This window comes from Rhagoletis pomonella, unplaced genomic scaffold (genome assembly GCF_013731165.1).
Source record: "Rhagoletis pomonella isolate Grant_MI unplaced genomic scaffold, Rhpom_1.0 Rhpom_scaffold_03196, whole genome shotgun sequence".
NCBI classification, from domain to species: Eukaryota; Metazoa; Arthropoda; class Insecta; order Diptera; family Tephritidae; genus Rhagoletis; species Rhagoletis pomonella.
In genome coordinates this window covers 2,370-18,102 of record NW_023461749.1, presented here as the reverse complement: position 1 = coordinate 18,102, position 15,733 = coordinate 2,370, and the positions used below count along the sequence as shown (strand labels likewise).

The 15,733-nt window shown below is 34.9% G+C and overlaps 1 protein-coding gene and 1 pseudogene across 2 annotated transcripts; both read left to right on the top strand.

The window, feature by feature from the left end:
* The first annotated feature begins 849 nt into the window (after positions 1-849).
* Positions 850-2,597, top strand: LOC118754016 (heat shock protein 23-like). 2 transcript variants are annotated; one of them, XM_036488887.1, is made up of 3 exons: positions 850-1,016; positions 1,078-1,651; positions 1,720-2,597. In XM_036488887.1, the coding sequence occupies exon 2, from the start codon at positions 1,142-1,144 to the stop codon at positions 1,640-1,642; it is 501 nt and encodes a 166-aa protein (XP_036344780.1). In that variant the 5' UTR covers positions 850-1,016; positions 1,078-1,141; the 3' UTR covers positions 1,643-1,651; positions 1,720-2,597. The 2 variants fall into 2 exon arrangements, with proteins under 2 accessions (XP_036344780.1, XP_036344781.1); XM_036488888.1 differs by having other exon boundaries at positions 1,078-1,679; positions 1,749-2,597.
* Positions 2,598-10,227: 7,630 nt separating this feature from the next.
* On the top strand, positions 10,228-11,383 carry LOC118754015 (annotated as a pseudogene).
* Positions 11,384-15,733: the final 4,350 nt, after the last annotated feature.

The following is a 15,733-nucleotide window of genomic DNA, read 5'->3' as shown; positions in this document are numbered from 1 at the left end:
GTAGAACCAGCGAAATCTCTCGAAATCAAATTATCTGTCTGACTTTGCCTTTAATAAACAAGTTATGTATGTACATATATATGTATATACATATGTATGTGCAGGGCGCTTTCTAGAGGGAAAGAAATTTCGGTTGTTCTTGCGCGAAAAAATGCATGCATATTTATGTATTTACATTAGGGTGGCACAAAAAAAAATTATTTTTCTTGGAAAAGCGAAATAACTCCAATTCGTTCTAATACAAAAAAAAATGCATTTTTTTATTTTCGAAAAATTTACTATTAACACGTGCAATGAATGCATCTAAATTTTTCCATATAAAATGAATAGAAAAATTTTAAATTTTCGAAAAATCGAGATCATTAGCCAGGTTTGTAAAAAGGTTAACGTTAATTTAGGAACTATTGTTCTTAAATCCTAGCAATTTAGAAAATATATAACTTTAAATACAGCGCACCCGAACCCCGTACAGCACTGCCCAAATTTTACAGAAGGGGTAACAATTTAAATTATACGGGTCATTTTAAATCCCAGTAGTTTAATGTTAACTGTATTAAAACCCTGGCTAATGAACTTGATTTTTTGAAAATTTAATATATTCCTTGCATTGTAAATATTAAAATTTTCGAAAATAAAAAATACGAACACATTTCCTTTTTTGTTATTAGAACAAATTAGGGGTTTCTTTGCTTTTTTCCACGATAAAAAATTGTGCAATGTATTTTTGGGTCACCCGAATGTATACATTACATACATACATATATACGCACAAATGTCGCACAAACGCAACGAAATGTTCTCGGTCAGCTACGGCGTGCCATGAAAATACATATAAAGGCCGGCACTCGCAGCGGCCAGCGTAGTTGTCAAAGCGTCGAATAAGCGTACAAATTAGTCTTGTTCCAGTGCCAGTCAGATTTATAGGATTTAGACAGAAATTACAGGAATACATTACTGAAGATATTAGAAATTTGCATACGGAAACCAATTCTGACTAAATCGCGTAAATCTGACTGGTAGTGGAATAGATTTAGATCTTTTAAACAGAAGCTAAACAAGTTAACGTTTTTTCAACAGATACCGTGTTTTAGCTATCTACCGTTTTTAAGTGAAAGTAAATAAATACCATATCCACGTTATAATGGCGAGTCCACCATTGCTATTGAGTTTGATTGACGATTTAAACCGCCTGACACCTTTCTACGAACCGGTGGCCTCCACAGACTGGCCTGCGGTCATCACTTCGCCCAGTGGCCAATTCAGGAAATTTGAAGGAGATCTGCCTGTTACCTCGGTTGGGAAAGATGGTTTTCAAGCTAGTATGGATGTGCAGCAGTTTAAGTCCGGCGAACTGAACGTTCAAGTAGTTGACGACCACATCGTGGTGGAGGGTAAACACGAGGAGCGAGCAGATGACCATGGTTATATTTCACGTCATTTCATTCGTCGCTTTGAAGTGCCCAAAGGCTTCGATGCCGCTAAATTGGTTTCCACACTGTCATCGGATGGCGTCCTAACAGTCAGCGTACCAAACCCCGCCATAGAGGACAACTCCAACAAACGAGTCATCCAAATTAAACAGACTATACCAGCGCTTAGGAAGAAACCTAAAGATAATCCAAAGGAGAACCCAAAAGAATAGAACGCCAAGGTAGAGAATACCTATGAGTAACCACCCAAACGGATTCGTTTACTCATAAAATTTTTTTCATTTAATAGTGATAAATTTTGAATAATTGTGCTGGGTGCAATCATGGCAATCATGGACTACATTGTCGTTCTAAATCGATGTACCCGAAATTCGCTATTAGCATACAAATAAGTGATGTGACTTTGGAAAATACGAATCTCGCACAGTTTGACCAATCTATCGAAATTACGTACAAACGTATAGATGTGTACATAAATCTGGACAGAAAAGTATACCAGTCCGATTTTTATTTCGGCTGACTTCCAAATGTGCCAATTGAATAGGGCTGTTCAGGATGTTGTGGAAATGGTCTTGGATTTTCAGTTGGAATTGCATTTGGAAATTTTATGATTGCTGTCATGGCAACCGTGTGCGCGTTGTTGTTGTGAATTTACAAATGCACCAAATATGCAAATGCAAGAGCATATGTACAGCCCTAATGTTTGGTTACTGTTCTACCGCGATATTTAAACTGTTTGTATATGCAGAGTTGATAAACATTCCAAATTTGGAATATTTAATATAACATGTTTGTTTGGGTGATACAAACGAAGCATCAGCTTTGTTTCTGATGCGCTCATTACTCTGGCGATGCGTTTCGATAACTTTTCGGATGCGTTTTGGAAAAGTATAGTACATTGTCTACATTTTGTAGTTCGGGAGTTGTTATGGAACATTATAGTTTGTACGGATGCAAAGCAATTGACGTTTCGGAAGTCAGCCCTTCTTTCAAATATTGTACATATTAGTGATTATCGGTATTCTCCATATCTGTCAGCTACTTCTGACGCTAATTATTATCGTGACCGAGCATTTTGTGTTTAATATTTTGCTACTTTTTTCGAAAGATTTTTGACGAACCAAAAACAGTTTTCAATACTACAACAAGTAATTTTTAAGCAAAAAACAAAACCGACTTCAATTCTCATATAAAACTTTAAGATTATCATTAATTTCTACATGATCCGATGATCAGATTTAAACCAAATTAATATGGGGCCACCTGTGAGGTAACACCTTATAGAAATCGATTAACGTGGTCCAAAGTTATGCGGTAACATACATAGAAAACAACTATTCCGACGAATTGATAACCTTTATTTTATTTTTGTGAAGTCGGTTAAAAAGGAAAAGTACAAATATATACAAGCTTTCATTGAGTGTTTGTGGCTGCTAAAGTTCTGTACGACAGAAAATAAATTAGTTTAACAGTATACATACGTTCCAAGTTAACGAAAAATTCGTTTAGAACTCCTATTAAGTCGTAATGGAAAAACTAAAAAAGTTTTTTTTCGGGAGGACCCAAAAGAATATATAACATGTTTAATTAATATTGTCGATATCATATTGATGCCATATGGAAAAAAGGAAACCGTAGCAGACTTTGTTGCACAACTACCTAATAAATAAATGTAACCGTGGCCGGTGTTTCTCTTTTTATTTAAAATTTTTGTATTGACTTGACGATTCTCATTTCATTTTAGCAATAAATAATAAGACATACTTAAGAAAGTATTTGCGTGAACAATTGCGACTTGAGCATTATACTACTTAATTTTGATGAATATTCCATTTAAATAAAGCGACACTAACATATGGAAAATATCCCTTGAAATCTGTATCTCTTAAGATTTTGATTATATGTATATTTGCATGGAATTCAATGAAATTTTTTGCAACATATGCAACTGATTATGTATGAAAAAAAAAACGATGATTCAGAAAGGATTAAAAATATAACAGAACATAGTACTTAAGATGTATTTATGCATATTTTAAGTTTGTAAACATGAGTGTGTTTTTGCAGTACAGTTCAATAAATATTATTCCAGATACTATGAATATGAGCATAAGATAGATGTGGTAAGATTTTTGACCTAGTTAGAAATTTTAACGATAATTGCATTATATTTTTTAATCCTTCCCAATTTTAGCTCAAATAGTTTTTTTTTAATGGCGTTTTCGTTTCTACAAAAAATGTTGTCTTCTCATCGCCCTCTTCTAGTGTTTGTGCGTAGGGGGCAAGAAAAAGGTTGCATTTTTCGATAGAAACGAAATCGGCATAAATGACAGAATATGTAGGAATGTGAAGAAAAAATGGATAAGCAAATTCTTTGGGTTAAACCATACGTGTACCGTAGCCAGTGTTTTTGTGTCTTTACCAGTGCCCAAATTTTATAGAGAGAAATTGTCAAAAAACTAAAATTAAGAACAATTGAGTATGCAGAAACTTGCAATATGTATTCGTTTACCCAGTTCGCGGAAAGTTCAAATTTTCTGACGAGACCTATCATTGAACTTCCAAATAGTGTAACGTGACCAGTGCACATTTGAATGCCCATACCATTGACGTCAAAGAAATTATTATACCCCTTTTTACAGAAACATAGACTTGACTATGCCTAATCATATAACCTTAAAGACCTAGGTGGTTTTCCGTTATTTGGTTTACAATTGATCCATATATAAAAAGAAATGCGTACGAATGTAACGTTTCCAGTCAAATAATCGGTCATATGTATAAGTATGTACATTAAGGGTACCCATATTTTTACAAATCAAAATTTCAATGGTCGCCGCCCGGTGCTTGTTTCTTTTCCTCTAAACGACTTACATACGTCAAAATTTGGGGTCGATAGGATAACGCTTGATGGAAGCGAAAATTACTTAAAAAGGAAATATTTGTTTTGCTTTAGAAATTAAGTTATTTTATTATTGCAGCAATAGCTCTGATCCAATACTTTTCGTGTAAAATCCTGTAAAAATGTCAAACAGTAAAATTACTGTCTGATTTACAAAAAGTTCGGGAACAAAAAAACATTTTTCCTGTAAGAACGTCAACCAGTGAACGCTTGATACTTTTCAAGATTTTACCAGAAGAAAAAGTTCTGTTAAAATCTTGCAACTCTACACAACTCTACAAAAATCGCTCTAATTTACAGGATTTTAGAGCACGGAATAATTTTTCCTGTAACTTCCTGCAAGTTCGGGTCAAAACCTTTAAGTTCATGGAGTATTAGATCAGAGCATATATTAGGTGCATTCTTTTGCAACCGATCTACAAGCGAAGACTCGCTTAATACCATGTTCTGACCGACAACGAAAACACATTGAAAACGAGTTTTGGGATTGCGTGCTGGGATTGTGTGGGCTGTTCACACCGGTTGTTAGTGTTTTCTTTGAAATTTCTTACATCTTTTGACTACAGTTTTGCTACAAAAAAAAAACGAAACCAAAACACTTTCCCTTCATTTTCTTTTCATTTACAACCTTTAACTTTTCTTCTTATTTTACTTTGGCCAGCCAATTAACAATAAATCCGAAATGGCGTATTAAAGATGATAAAATATGACTTCCACTTCAATGAATAATCGAAAAAAAAGACTAGTGAAGACGCCGATTGGAATGAGTGGAACGTGAGTTTTCAAGTAGTTTCCAGCGAAAACTGATTTTCGTGTGACAAATTTTATATGGACGAAAACATATCGTCGTTTAAAGTGCAAAACCGCGTATCAACAAAATGCAAAACCGCGTATCAGCAAAATGCAAAACCGCGTATGTGAAGTTGAAGAAATTATTTTCTAGAGCGTAAAAACACTCATATTTCAAAATGGTTCTCTGTTTTAAAACGCAATCGAATTTCTGGCTAGTATACTTCAGGACGAATGGCTAAGGATTGAGCCAAGAGCTTGTGTTTGCAAATCCAATTTTTGGCAGCCAATGTCAGTTACGCGGTTTTGCGGAATGACGATACGCGGTTTTGTGTTTTAAACGACGATATGTTTTAGGTCGAAAACCAGTTCTAGCAACGAAAACATATTTTCGACGTCTGTCAGAACATGGTATAAATGACGAAACGCACGCAAAGCAACAACACAAAAACTCGGCTATTTATCCAACCGAGTTCAGCCAGGTCGGTTAAAAAGTACGCGACCTGAACGGAAGTATTGTGAAGTGAAACAAGTAAGAAAGTCTAAGTTCGGGCGAAGCCGAACATTAAATACCCGGCGCAAGTACTAAGTATATGATTTTCACCTTTGCGAAAGCTACCGCTACATGGTAAGCCGGTGTGTATCAATTTTGAGTAAATTAGCGTCCTTAAATTTCGAAATATTGAAGTTTCAAGCATTTCTGAAATTTACCGTTATATGGGAGGTAGGCGTGGTTATTGTCCGATTTTGCCCATTTTCAATACCATCCGTCCTACGCCCGAAAGAAGTACACGTACCAAGTTTCGTTAAGATATCTTAATTTTTACTCGAGTTATCGTGTGCACAGACGGACGGACAGACGGACGGACGGACGGACAGACAGTCACCGCTTAATCGATTTCTCTTTTCATCCTGATCATTTATGTATACATTTGTCTATATCTATCTCGATTCGTTTTGCCTGTTACAAACAACCGTTATGTGAACAAAGTTATAATACCCTTGTGCACAAGTGCGCTCGGGTATAAAAACAGGCGAATCTGATGAGTATGCTCTGACTTCGATGTAAAAAATAATTATAGACCAGCAAAATACATACATACATATCTATGCACATACCACTTCCACAACATACATACATATATTCTACTATTTAGTCCCCTTTCGGACACGTCAAGTCTTGAAAGCAATTTCTTCGCATTCTCTTTTGTGTTTTCTATTTGCTTCCACACGCGTCAACTTTAATTGAATTCAAGTCCTTGGTTCTTTAAATGGGAAGCAACGAAAACATCAAAAGAGACAAGAAAACTTGAAACGAATTGACGGTACGGAGGTATCTGTGCATTCCCCTCCCTTCTCACCTCCTTCGCCTACGAACGAGCAGACTTGAAAGCAAGACTTGACGTGTCTGAAAGGGGACTTATTGTAATCGCTTGCAATTGGAATCCGACAACTAACAAAGGTAAAAAGTGTGGGGTAGACAGCGTCCACTCTACATTAGAAAATGTTTTCAATCCACCGATATATTCACCAATGGATTATATAAGCCGTATGCGACAGACATTGAGGGTAAACATTTTTCTTTTACAACTATAAGGCCTGGGGAAGCACCAGTATGCATTATCAGAGGATTGCTTTATGTCCATGGTGAAGTCAGATTCAAGTTACGTCATACCGACTGTTGGACATCATTGCCACAAAAACGACCTCTGTTATTACAGCAATACGAAGCGGAGCTATTGTACGATGGTCCAAAAAAATGTATCAATCTAAACACAACAACATTCAAACGTTAAAGCAATATATACACAAAGATTTCCATGATAATCTACCTCGATAAATACTTAGTTTTACATTTTAATGCAATTTGCTTCACCCCCCGTGGGTCCGCCACTGACTGACACGTAGCTTAACCCCCACAACCCCCCGCTGGATCCTCCACTGAAACGGTGCAACAAATTTTGTGATAACACGAGGCAATATTCGTTTTAAGTTTAAATTGCTATAAAAACGATTTTATAACTTGAAATTGGTAATTTTTTCAGCTAACATAATAAGGGATATTTACAGTCTTAAAGCCAATATCGAATTTTGTGTTTCCTTTTAGGTATTTTTAAATTACGATTTTTCGGGGCAGAAAATATTTTTTTTTAGCTTTAAAATCTTATTTTGAAGATTTTTATGGAAAAAAAGTAAGCTTTTTAGGGGACTTTCTGCACGTAAGACGTATTCTACGCCAAAAACATACGCCCTATATCTACTTTCTCAAAATCATCTAGATTCTTAGCCATAAAACCAAAGCCATAAAGCCATATGAGCTCCAAAAAGTAGTTGTATTTAAAAGGAAAAAACAGGCTTCTTAGATCGCGTCAATAAATATTTAAACAAGTTTATCTATTTTTTCGCATATGAATAGGTTTCCTTTTTTATAATACCTATTACATATGTATGTATGTATGTATGTACATACACACATGCAGCCATCGGCGTTGCCAGAATGAAAATTAGGGGGGGAAGGGAGTTCGACCCTATTAAGCTGGCATTTCAGGGCCTTATGTAAGTAGGAATTTAGAATGTACATTTGGTTTCAGACATACTTCTGAGCCGCTTTACAAAGTAAGTTACGTGTAATGCAGAGCAGTCGCTCGGAGTAGTTCGGCGCTTGGACATAACTTTGGCTGCACGTTATTTGGCAACTGACAACGTAATGTGTCGTCGGAGGTGTTCATTTTGCGCTTTACTAGTAGATGACATTGGCCATGATGACAATTTTGGTACTAAAAACTGAAAGAAACCATGACCTACCTCGTAAGGTGCTTACTTATTTTCCTAGTGGGATATAAAAACATGCAAGTGTCTTGAAAACAAGTTAATCACGGTTACCACTGGTTACAAAAATAGTCAACCAAAATCTGAAAAAAAAACAACCAAATGGAAAAAAACCAAATTTGTTCTCACGCATGTATTACAAAAAGCAAAACTTATTACAAAAAAATGTAACTTTTTTATTGAGCTTGATGTCGTTTTTTTAGTAAAAATTTTGTAGAAAATACAGCTGCTATTTCGGAAAACAAAAATTATTCCAATACTTGTGCGTTCAACACATATTTACTTTTTATATGTACATTAGGGTGGTCTTTAAAAATCAAATGAACGATTTTTTCAGTCTCACCCTCTCAATCGGTAATACCACAGTCACAGATATCACATATAAACTTTAGTTTCGATTGGAGACGGTTAAATCGTGACACAAAGGAGGCAAAGTTCCCATTCCTCTAAAAAGACTCAAGAAAATTTGAATTTACTTTTTTAAATCTAATACCCAAAATCGATACTACCGTAGTCAAAGATATCACATACATATAAATTTTGGTCCCGATTGGAGTCGGTTAAGGCGTGTCACAAACTCAAAAAATTAAAAATATTTTTTTTCATTCAATACCGAAAATTGATATCATTAATGTCGAGGATATCACATATAAATTTTGGTCCCGATTTCAGTCGGTTAAGACGTTTTCATTTGGTGATCGGAACTTTGACCCCTGTGCGACACGCCTTAACCGACTCCAGGTGGGGCCAAATTTTATACATATATGATATCTTCGACTAAAGTAGTACAGATTTTGGGTATTGGACGAAAAAAAATTTTTTTTAATTTTTCGAGTCTCCCCCTGTGCGACACGCCTTAACCGTTTCCAATCAGGACCAAAATTTATATGTGATATCTTCGACTATAGTAGCATCGTCATAGGGGTTGGGGCTTACGAAATGTGATGTAAAAATTTGCTTCCTACATTTAAGGACCACCTTAATGGGCATATAAAACATGTTACATTAAAAATAGGAATTGGAAAAATTTATTTATTCATTTTTGGCATTCAGTATGCAATAATACTTTTTGTAAAGAAAAAAAGGCTAATTTCCAAATTAAAAAAAAAACCAAGCCAGAAAAAAAACCACCAAACAACCAAATTAGAAAAAATAAATAAAAGAAAAACAACATAGTTTGGTTGGAAATAACCAACCTTGGCAACCGTGGTTTTAATCGTAAACATTTTGACCAAGCAGCAGCTATTTCGTAAGCCTTTATAGTAGCAGAACCAGCGAAATCTCTCGAAATCAAATTATCTTGCTGACTTCGCCTTTAATAAACAAGCTACATATGTATGTATGTATGTAGTTATGTATGTTGTATGTGCAGGACGCTTTCTAGAGGGAAAGAAATTTCGGTTGTTCTTGCGCGAGAAAATGCATGCATAATACATGTGTATGTATGTACATTAGGATGTCACAAAAAAAGTATTTTTTCTAGAAAGAAGCAAAAAAAACGAATTTGTTCTAATGCCAAAAAAGGAAAAACGAATTCTTTTCTCGAAAATTTTACTGTTAAAGGGTCGTTTCCAGCTCTCAAGACAAACGAAAAAATTCATATAAAATGACGTACAAGAAATGGAAAAGAAATTTTTGTTTTATCAAAATTTCTTAAGTCAGTTTGAAGCTCTCAAGAAAAAAATGCTCTTATATTTATTTCATCAAGAAAATTTGAAAATTATTTCTTTTGATTTTTCTTGAGAGCTGGATTCCAGCTTAACACGTGCCACCGATCAATTTTCGAAAAATCAAGATCATTAGCCAGGTTTTTAAAAAGGTTGCCTTTAAACTATGTATAAGGATTTAAAAAGGATTGTTCTTAGTAATTTGGCATATATTATGTACTTTAAATAATGAGCACCCGGACCCCGTACAGCAATGTCCCAAATTTCACAGAAGTTATATGGGACAAATTACTTGGGAGAGAGTCTTTTAAGTCCCAGTAGTTTAATGTTAACTTTTTTAAACCCCTGGCTGATTAATGTTTTGATTTTTCAAAAATTTAACATTTTCCTTGCATTGTTAATATTAAAATTTTCGAAAATAAAAAAATACGTACATTTTTACTTTTTCGGTATCAGAGCAAATCCTTTTTTCTAAGAAAAAAAATTTTACAATGCATTCTTGGGTCACCCGAATGTATCTATATGTATGCGCACAAATTTCGCACAAACGCAACGAAATGTTCTCGGTCATCCACGGCGTGCCATGAAAATACATATAAAGACCGGCACTCGCAGCGGTCAGCGTAGTTGGCTTTGAAGCTGCAAGCAAATCAAAGCGTTGAATAAGCGTACACAATTAGTCTGTTCCAGTGCCAGTCAGATTTATCGGATTTATATAGGAATACATTACTGAAGATATTAAAAATTTGCATACTGAAACACCATCTGACTTAATCGCGAAAATCTGACTGTTACTGGAACAGATTTGGAACAGAAGCTAAATAAGTTAACGTTCTTTCAAACGATACCGTGTTTAAGATACCGTTTTTAAGCGAAAGTAAATAAATACCAAATCAACGTTATAATGGCGAATCCACCATTGCTCTTCAGTTTGGCTAACGATTTAAGCCGTCTGACACCTTTCTACGAGCCGGTGGTCTTCACAGACTGGCCTGCGATCGTCACTTCGCCCAGTGGCCAATTCAGGAAATTTGAAAGAGATCTGCCTGTTACCTCGTCGGATGGGTTTTAAGCCAGTATTGTTGTGCAGCAGTTTAAGCCCAGCGAAGTGAACGTTTAAGTGGTTGACAATCACCGTGGCGGAGGGGAGACACGAAGAGCGACCAGATAGATGACCCAGGGTATATTTTTTTCGACACTTCGCTCCTCGCTATGCAACTCCTAAAGGTTTCGATGCAGAAAAAGAAGTTTCATCACTATACCAAACCCCGCCATAGAGGACAACTCCAACGAACGAGTCATCCAAATTAGACAGATTGTACCAGCGCTTTTTGACGTGAAGGATCCTAAAGATAATCCAAAAGAGGACCCAACAGAAGAAAACGCCAAGGTATACATATAATAGTTATGAGTAGCCATCAATTATTCATAAGATTGGTAAAAGTTTAATAATTGTGCTGGAGGATTTTAAGTATGTATGTAAGTATCTGTATGCAGCGTTGGAAATAATTTGACCATCATGGACTACATTGTCATTCTTAATCAATATCTGGACGTTTTTCTGGAAATTTGAGTATGCATAGTATGTACATATAAGTATGTAGATGGTTTGGCTGACTTCGAAATCATATATTGCTTTGCATAAGTACAAAGCATTGTGTTTCAAAACGTCGAATTACAAAATATGAACAAAGCATTACATTCGAAATCGCCTAAAATAAGTTGTCATTAAGTATAAATAAAGCTATGAAAGTAACACCATTATAGTTTATGCTTTTTTTTATTCTTTATTTAGTTATTTTGAATTTCGTTTGGAATATGGGTCATCATAAGCGGATACTACTGTTTACGAGCCCTTCTACGCAACGGAGTCTTGAGTTTCCAACAAACTTTTTTTTTTGCGAGTTTGTGAAAACTTAGAAACTTCGAAAAGAGGAAGAATGAAAAAGCGACTTTTAACTAATAAAAAGTGTACGGCGAAAAAAGACGCACAAAAAACTTCAGCGTCAAAGACTCTTAACATACTTCGCTGAAGTTTTTCATAAGCATCTTTTTTCGAAAATTTTTTACGCGCCTTTTTTCGCCGTCAAAACACTAGCGCGCCTATATTCGTGTGTAGTGACGATACGTACATACATATATAAATTTTTCTTATGGGTTTTGTTATAAAACTGCAAATTTATTTCGGATTGAAGATAATTCGGCAGAACTAATTGATTTTTTTTAGAAATGGATTATTCCCTTCGAACCAGTTGAGGCCAATGTAAGAAACCAATGCAGGTATTTAAAGAAGAGAAAACAAAAAATATTGTTAACAAATAATTTTTAAGCAGAAAATACGGCTTCAATCCTCATAATATATATATATATCTATTGATAGCTCGGATATATAGCTTAAGAAATAAAATGTTTAAAGACATTTTGATCAAAGTTGATAAATATGACATCTGATCAGTTTGATCACAAACACTCCCACGACCACAGGCAAAAATATTGGCTACAATTTGTCATTTTGTTTGCCATATATACGTTTTATCGGTGCACTTGAACAACATTCGCATTCGCAAAAGCTCCGCATTGATTATTGCGAATGCGAAGGCGCATGCGAATGTTAAAATTAATGCGGAAGCTCCGCGTTTGCGAATACGAATGCGATTATTCGCAACAACCCTGGTGCATACATGCAATCGAACAGTTATTTATGTATACTTTGTAACCGCATTGCAGCATTTATCATTGTCCCTTTTATGTTTAGTGTGACACGATTCTCAGCCAAAAAACTCTAAATTGATCATTTTTATTGCCCACAAAGCTTTCCTACAAGAACAGTGTAGTCATTTGATTGATCATGTGATACTCACTGGTGATGGAAATGTCCATCAAACACTCCCATTATGTTTTTAAGGCCAATGTACAAAAAATGATGAAAACAAATATATACTTGTGATTTTTTATCTTCTTTCAACTTATGGCATTATTTAGTGGTGTCTTTTTTACCAACGCAAAATTTGCAAATGTGTTAGTTTCCATCACCGAATTCTTGTAGGGTTGAAGACCCCCAAGTTAATCCAAGTTTTTGTAGCCCTACTTCAAGTGGAATATTATTACCCAAATTAGAATCCGTTTTGAAAATTAGTTTTATTTTATTTAGCAAGCTATATGTTAGCTTTCTTTTTTGTTAATCACACACATATTCCTTTCCTTTTTCGTTCGTATCTTTCTCACTAGAAGACTCATACCATTTCAAACTACAGGAATACTGACTACGAAAGAAATTAATTTTTTAAACTTTTAGTAGAAATGTCAACTTTAACAGCTGATATCTCAATGGGAAAACGCTTTAAGAAAATAATGAGTATGTACTTTTTTACTCTGGAGAATTAGTTACGTAAAGGGACAAAAAAAAAAATCGATTTATCGATATACTGAAGCTAAAACCCGGTTATTGTCCGCACCCTGGTTAGACAGACTTAGAGCCATTTCAACAATATTAGAGTGAACTCCCTGCCCATGTACACACTCGCATTCGCAATACATTCGTATCATTTGATGCAAACATACATACATATGTATGGAATCGAGTACCAGAACTCTTGTATCGTATCGAATCGTAAATGTATGTATATAACAAAGTTAATGTAATTAATGAAATATGGTATATAGTATTAAAAATATTTCTTTTATTAAATTTTTTTTATGCGCTTGAGGAAAACTACATATAGCCAATCTGGTTGGCTAACGATGGCAAAAAAATAAAATAATCGATTAATTAATCATATGATTAGTCACAAGCAAAAGTAATTGCAATTATTGAGAAATAATCGACTAACCGAATTTTTTTTTTTACAGCGGGTATTCACAAAAACACTTTTACATAAAAAATGTCTAATTATCTTGTTAAGTAGCCTTAAATAAAATGAAACGAGTATTTTAAGCGGCAATAATTATTTATTATTTAACCAAGTTTGCAAAAAAATGCTTTGATAAGCACTTTTTTGTCAAGCGGTTGCATTTCTCGGTGGCTTTTGAAAATAGGCGCTCAGCAGGCACCGATATACCAACTAAGACCCTATTGCGAGTGTCGACTAGTAGTAGATAAGCAACTGTTAGTCGATTACCGATTGTCCGTGGTATTTTCAAAGTCGTTTTCTCGTTCAATAAGTGAGTGAGAATAGCTTATAGTCGCTCATCCTTTAACAAACAGTTGTAGAAGGATGAGAGATAAAAAACTATTCACAGTCGCTTATTGAACGAGAAATCGACATTCACAATACCATGGAAAAGCGGTAATCGAATAAGAGTCGTTTATTTACTACTAGTCGACACTGGCAATCATCATCATCAATAAAATTTCTATTAAAAGTTTATTTTTGTTAATATTGTCTAACGCAAATAAAACATGAATTTTATGTCCAATATATATATTTTTATACCCGAGCGCACTTGTGCACAAGGGTATATTAATTTTGTTCACATAACGGTTGTTTGTAACAGCCAAAACGAATCGAGATAGATATAGACAAATGTATACATAAATGATCAGGATGAAAAAAGAAATCGATTAAGCCATGTCTGTCTGTCCGTCCGTCTGTCCGTCTGTCCGTCTGTCCGTCTGTCCGTGTACACGATAACTCGAGCAAAAATTGAGATATCTTAACAAAATTTGGTATGTAGGTTTCCCTCAATCCAAGGTAGGTTGGTATTGAAAATGGGCGAAATCGGACTTTAACCACGCCCACTTCCCATATAACGGTAATTTCCAGAAATACGAAAACTGCGATATTTTAGTAACTACTAAAGATAATTCACTCAAAATTGATATTTATAATAAGTTTTAGACGAAAAATAAGAATATTATAAATTTTTGGAAAATGGGCGTAGCCACGCCCACTTATGGTTATATGTGTATATCTTGGTAACCGCTACACCAATTTCTTCCAAACTTGGCACAGTTGTTGGCCTTCGCACAACATACTAAATGGCCGAAAATTTTTAAAATCGCTCAATAACCACGCCTACTTCCCATATAACGGTAATTTTCAGAAATACGAAAACTGCGATATTTTAGTAACTACTGGAGATTATTCGCTCAAAATTGATATTTACAATAATTTTTCGACGAAAAATAAGAATATTATAAATATTTGGAAAATGGGCGTAGCCACGCCCACTTATGGTTACATGTGTATATCTCGGTAACCGCCGCACTAATTTCTTCCAAACTTGGCACAGTTGTTGGCCCTGGTACAGCATAAAAAATCGCTGAAACTTTTTAAAATCGGTCAATAACCACGCCCACATCCCATATAATGGTAATTTAGAGAAATACAAAATCTTCGATAAATCAGTAAATATTGAAGCTAATTTATTCAAAATTGATACTTGCAACAATTCCTTACCAAGAAATACGTTTATGGTAAAATTTTGGAAAATGGGCATGGCACCGCCCACTTATGATCACATATATGTATATCGGTAACCGTTCTACCAATTTGTACCAAACCCGGTGTGGTTATTGTGCTTGCCACGTGTAAGCAAAACGTTGAAAATTATTGAAATCGGACTAAAATAACGGCCGCTTCTCATATAACGGTAAATTTCAGTAATGCTTGAAACTTCAATATTTCGAAATTGAAGGACGCTAATTTACTCAAAATTGATACACCCCGGCTTACCATCTAGCGGAAGGTTTCGGAAAGGTGAAAAAACATATTTAATACTTGCGCCGGGTATTTAATGTTCGGCTCCGCCCGAACTTAGACTTTCTTACTTGTTTATTTTGACTTCATCGCAACCTAGTGGTTTCATTTTCTGCGAATATATGTCGTGCTATGACCTTCCCGTGGATACGCCCATATGTCTACCCTTTGGAATTTATATGTAAAGCAATATGGATATATTTTTGACTTAAGACTCTGCTACTGACGTGACCGAAATTTATATGTTAGATATATATATATTAGATATAAACTTTTTTTCGATTTAAACTGTAAATTCTATCAATGTTTTAAGTAGACCGTTATAGGGAACTAGGGACCGTAACAATTACAACTTTTTATTAAAAAAATGGCTCTTTAACAATTATTTTTCGACTTTTATTTAATTACTCCTTAAAT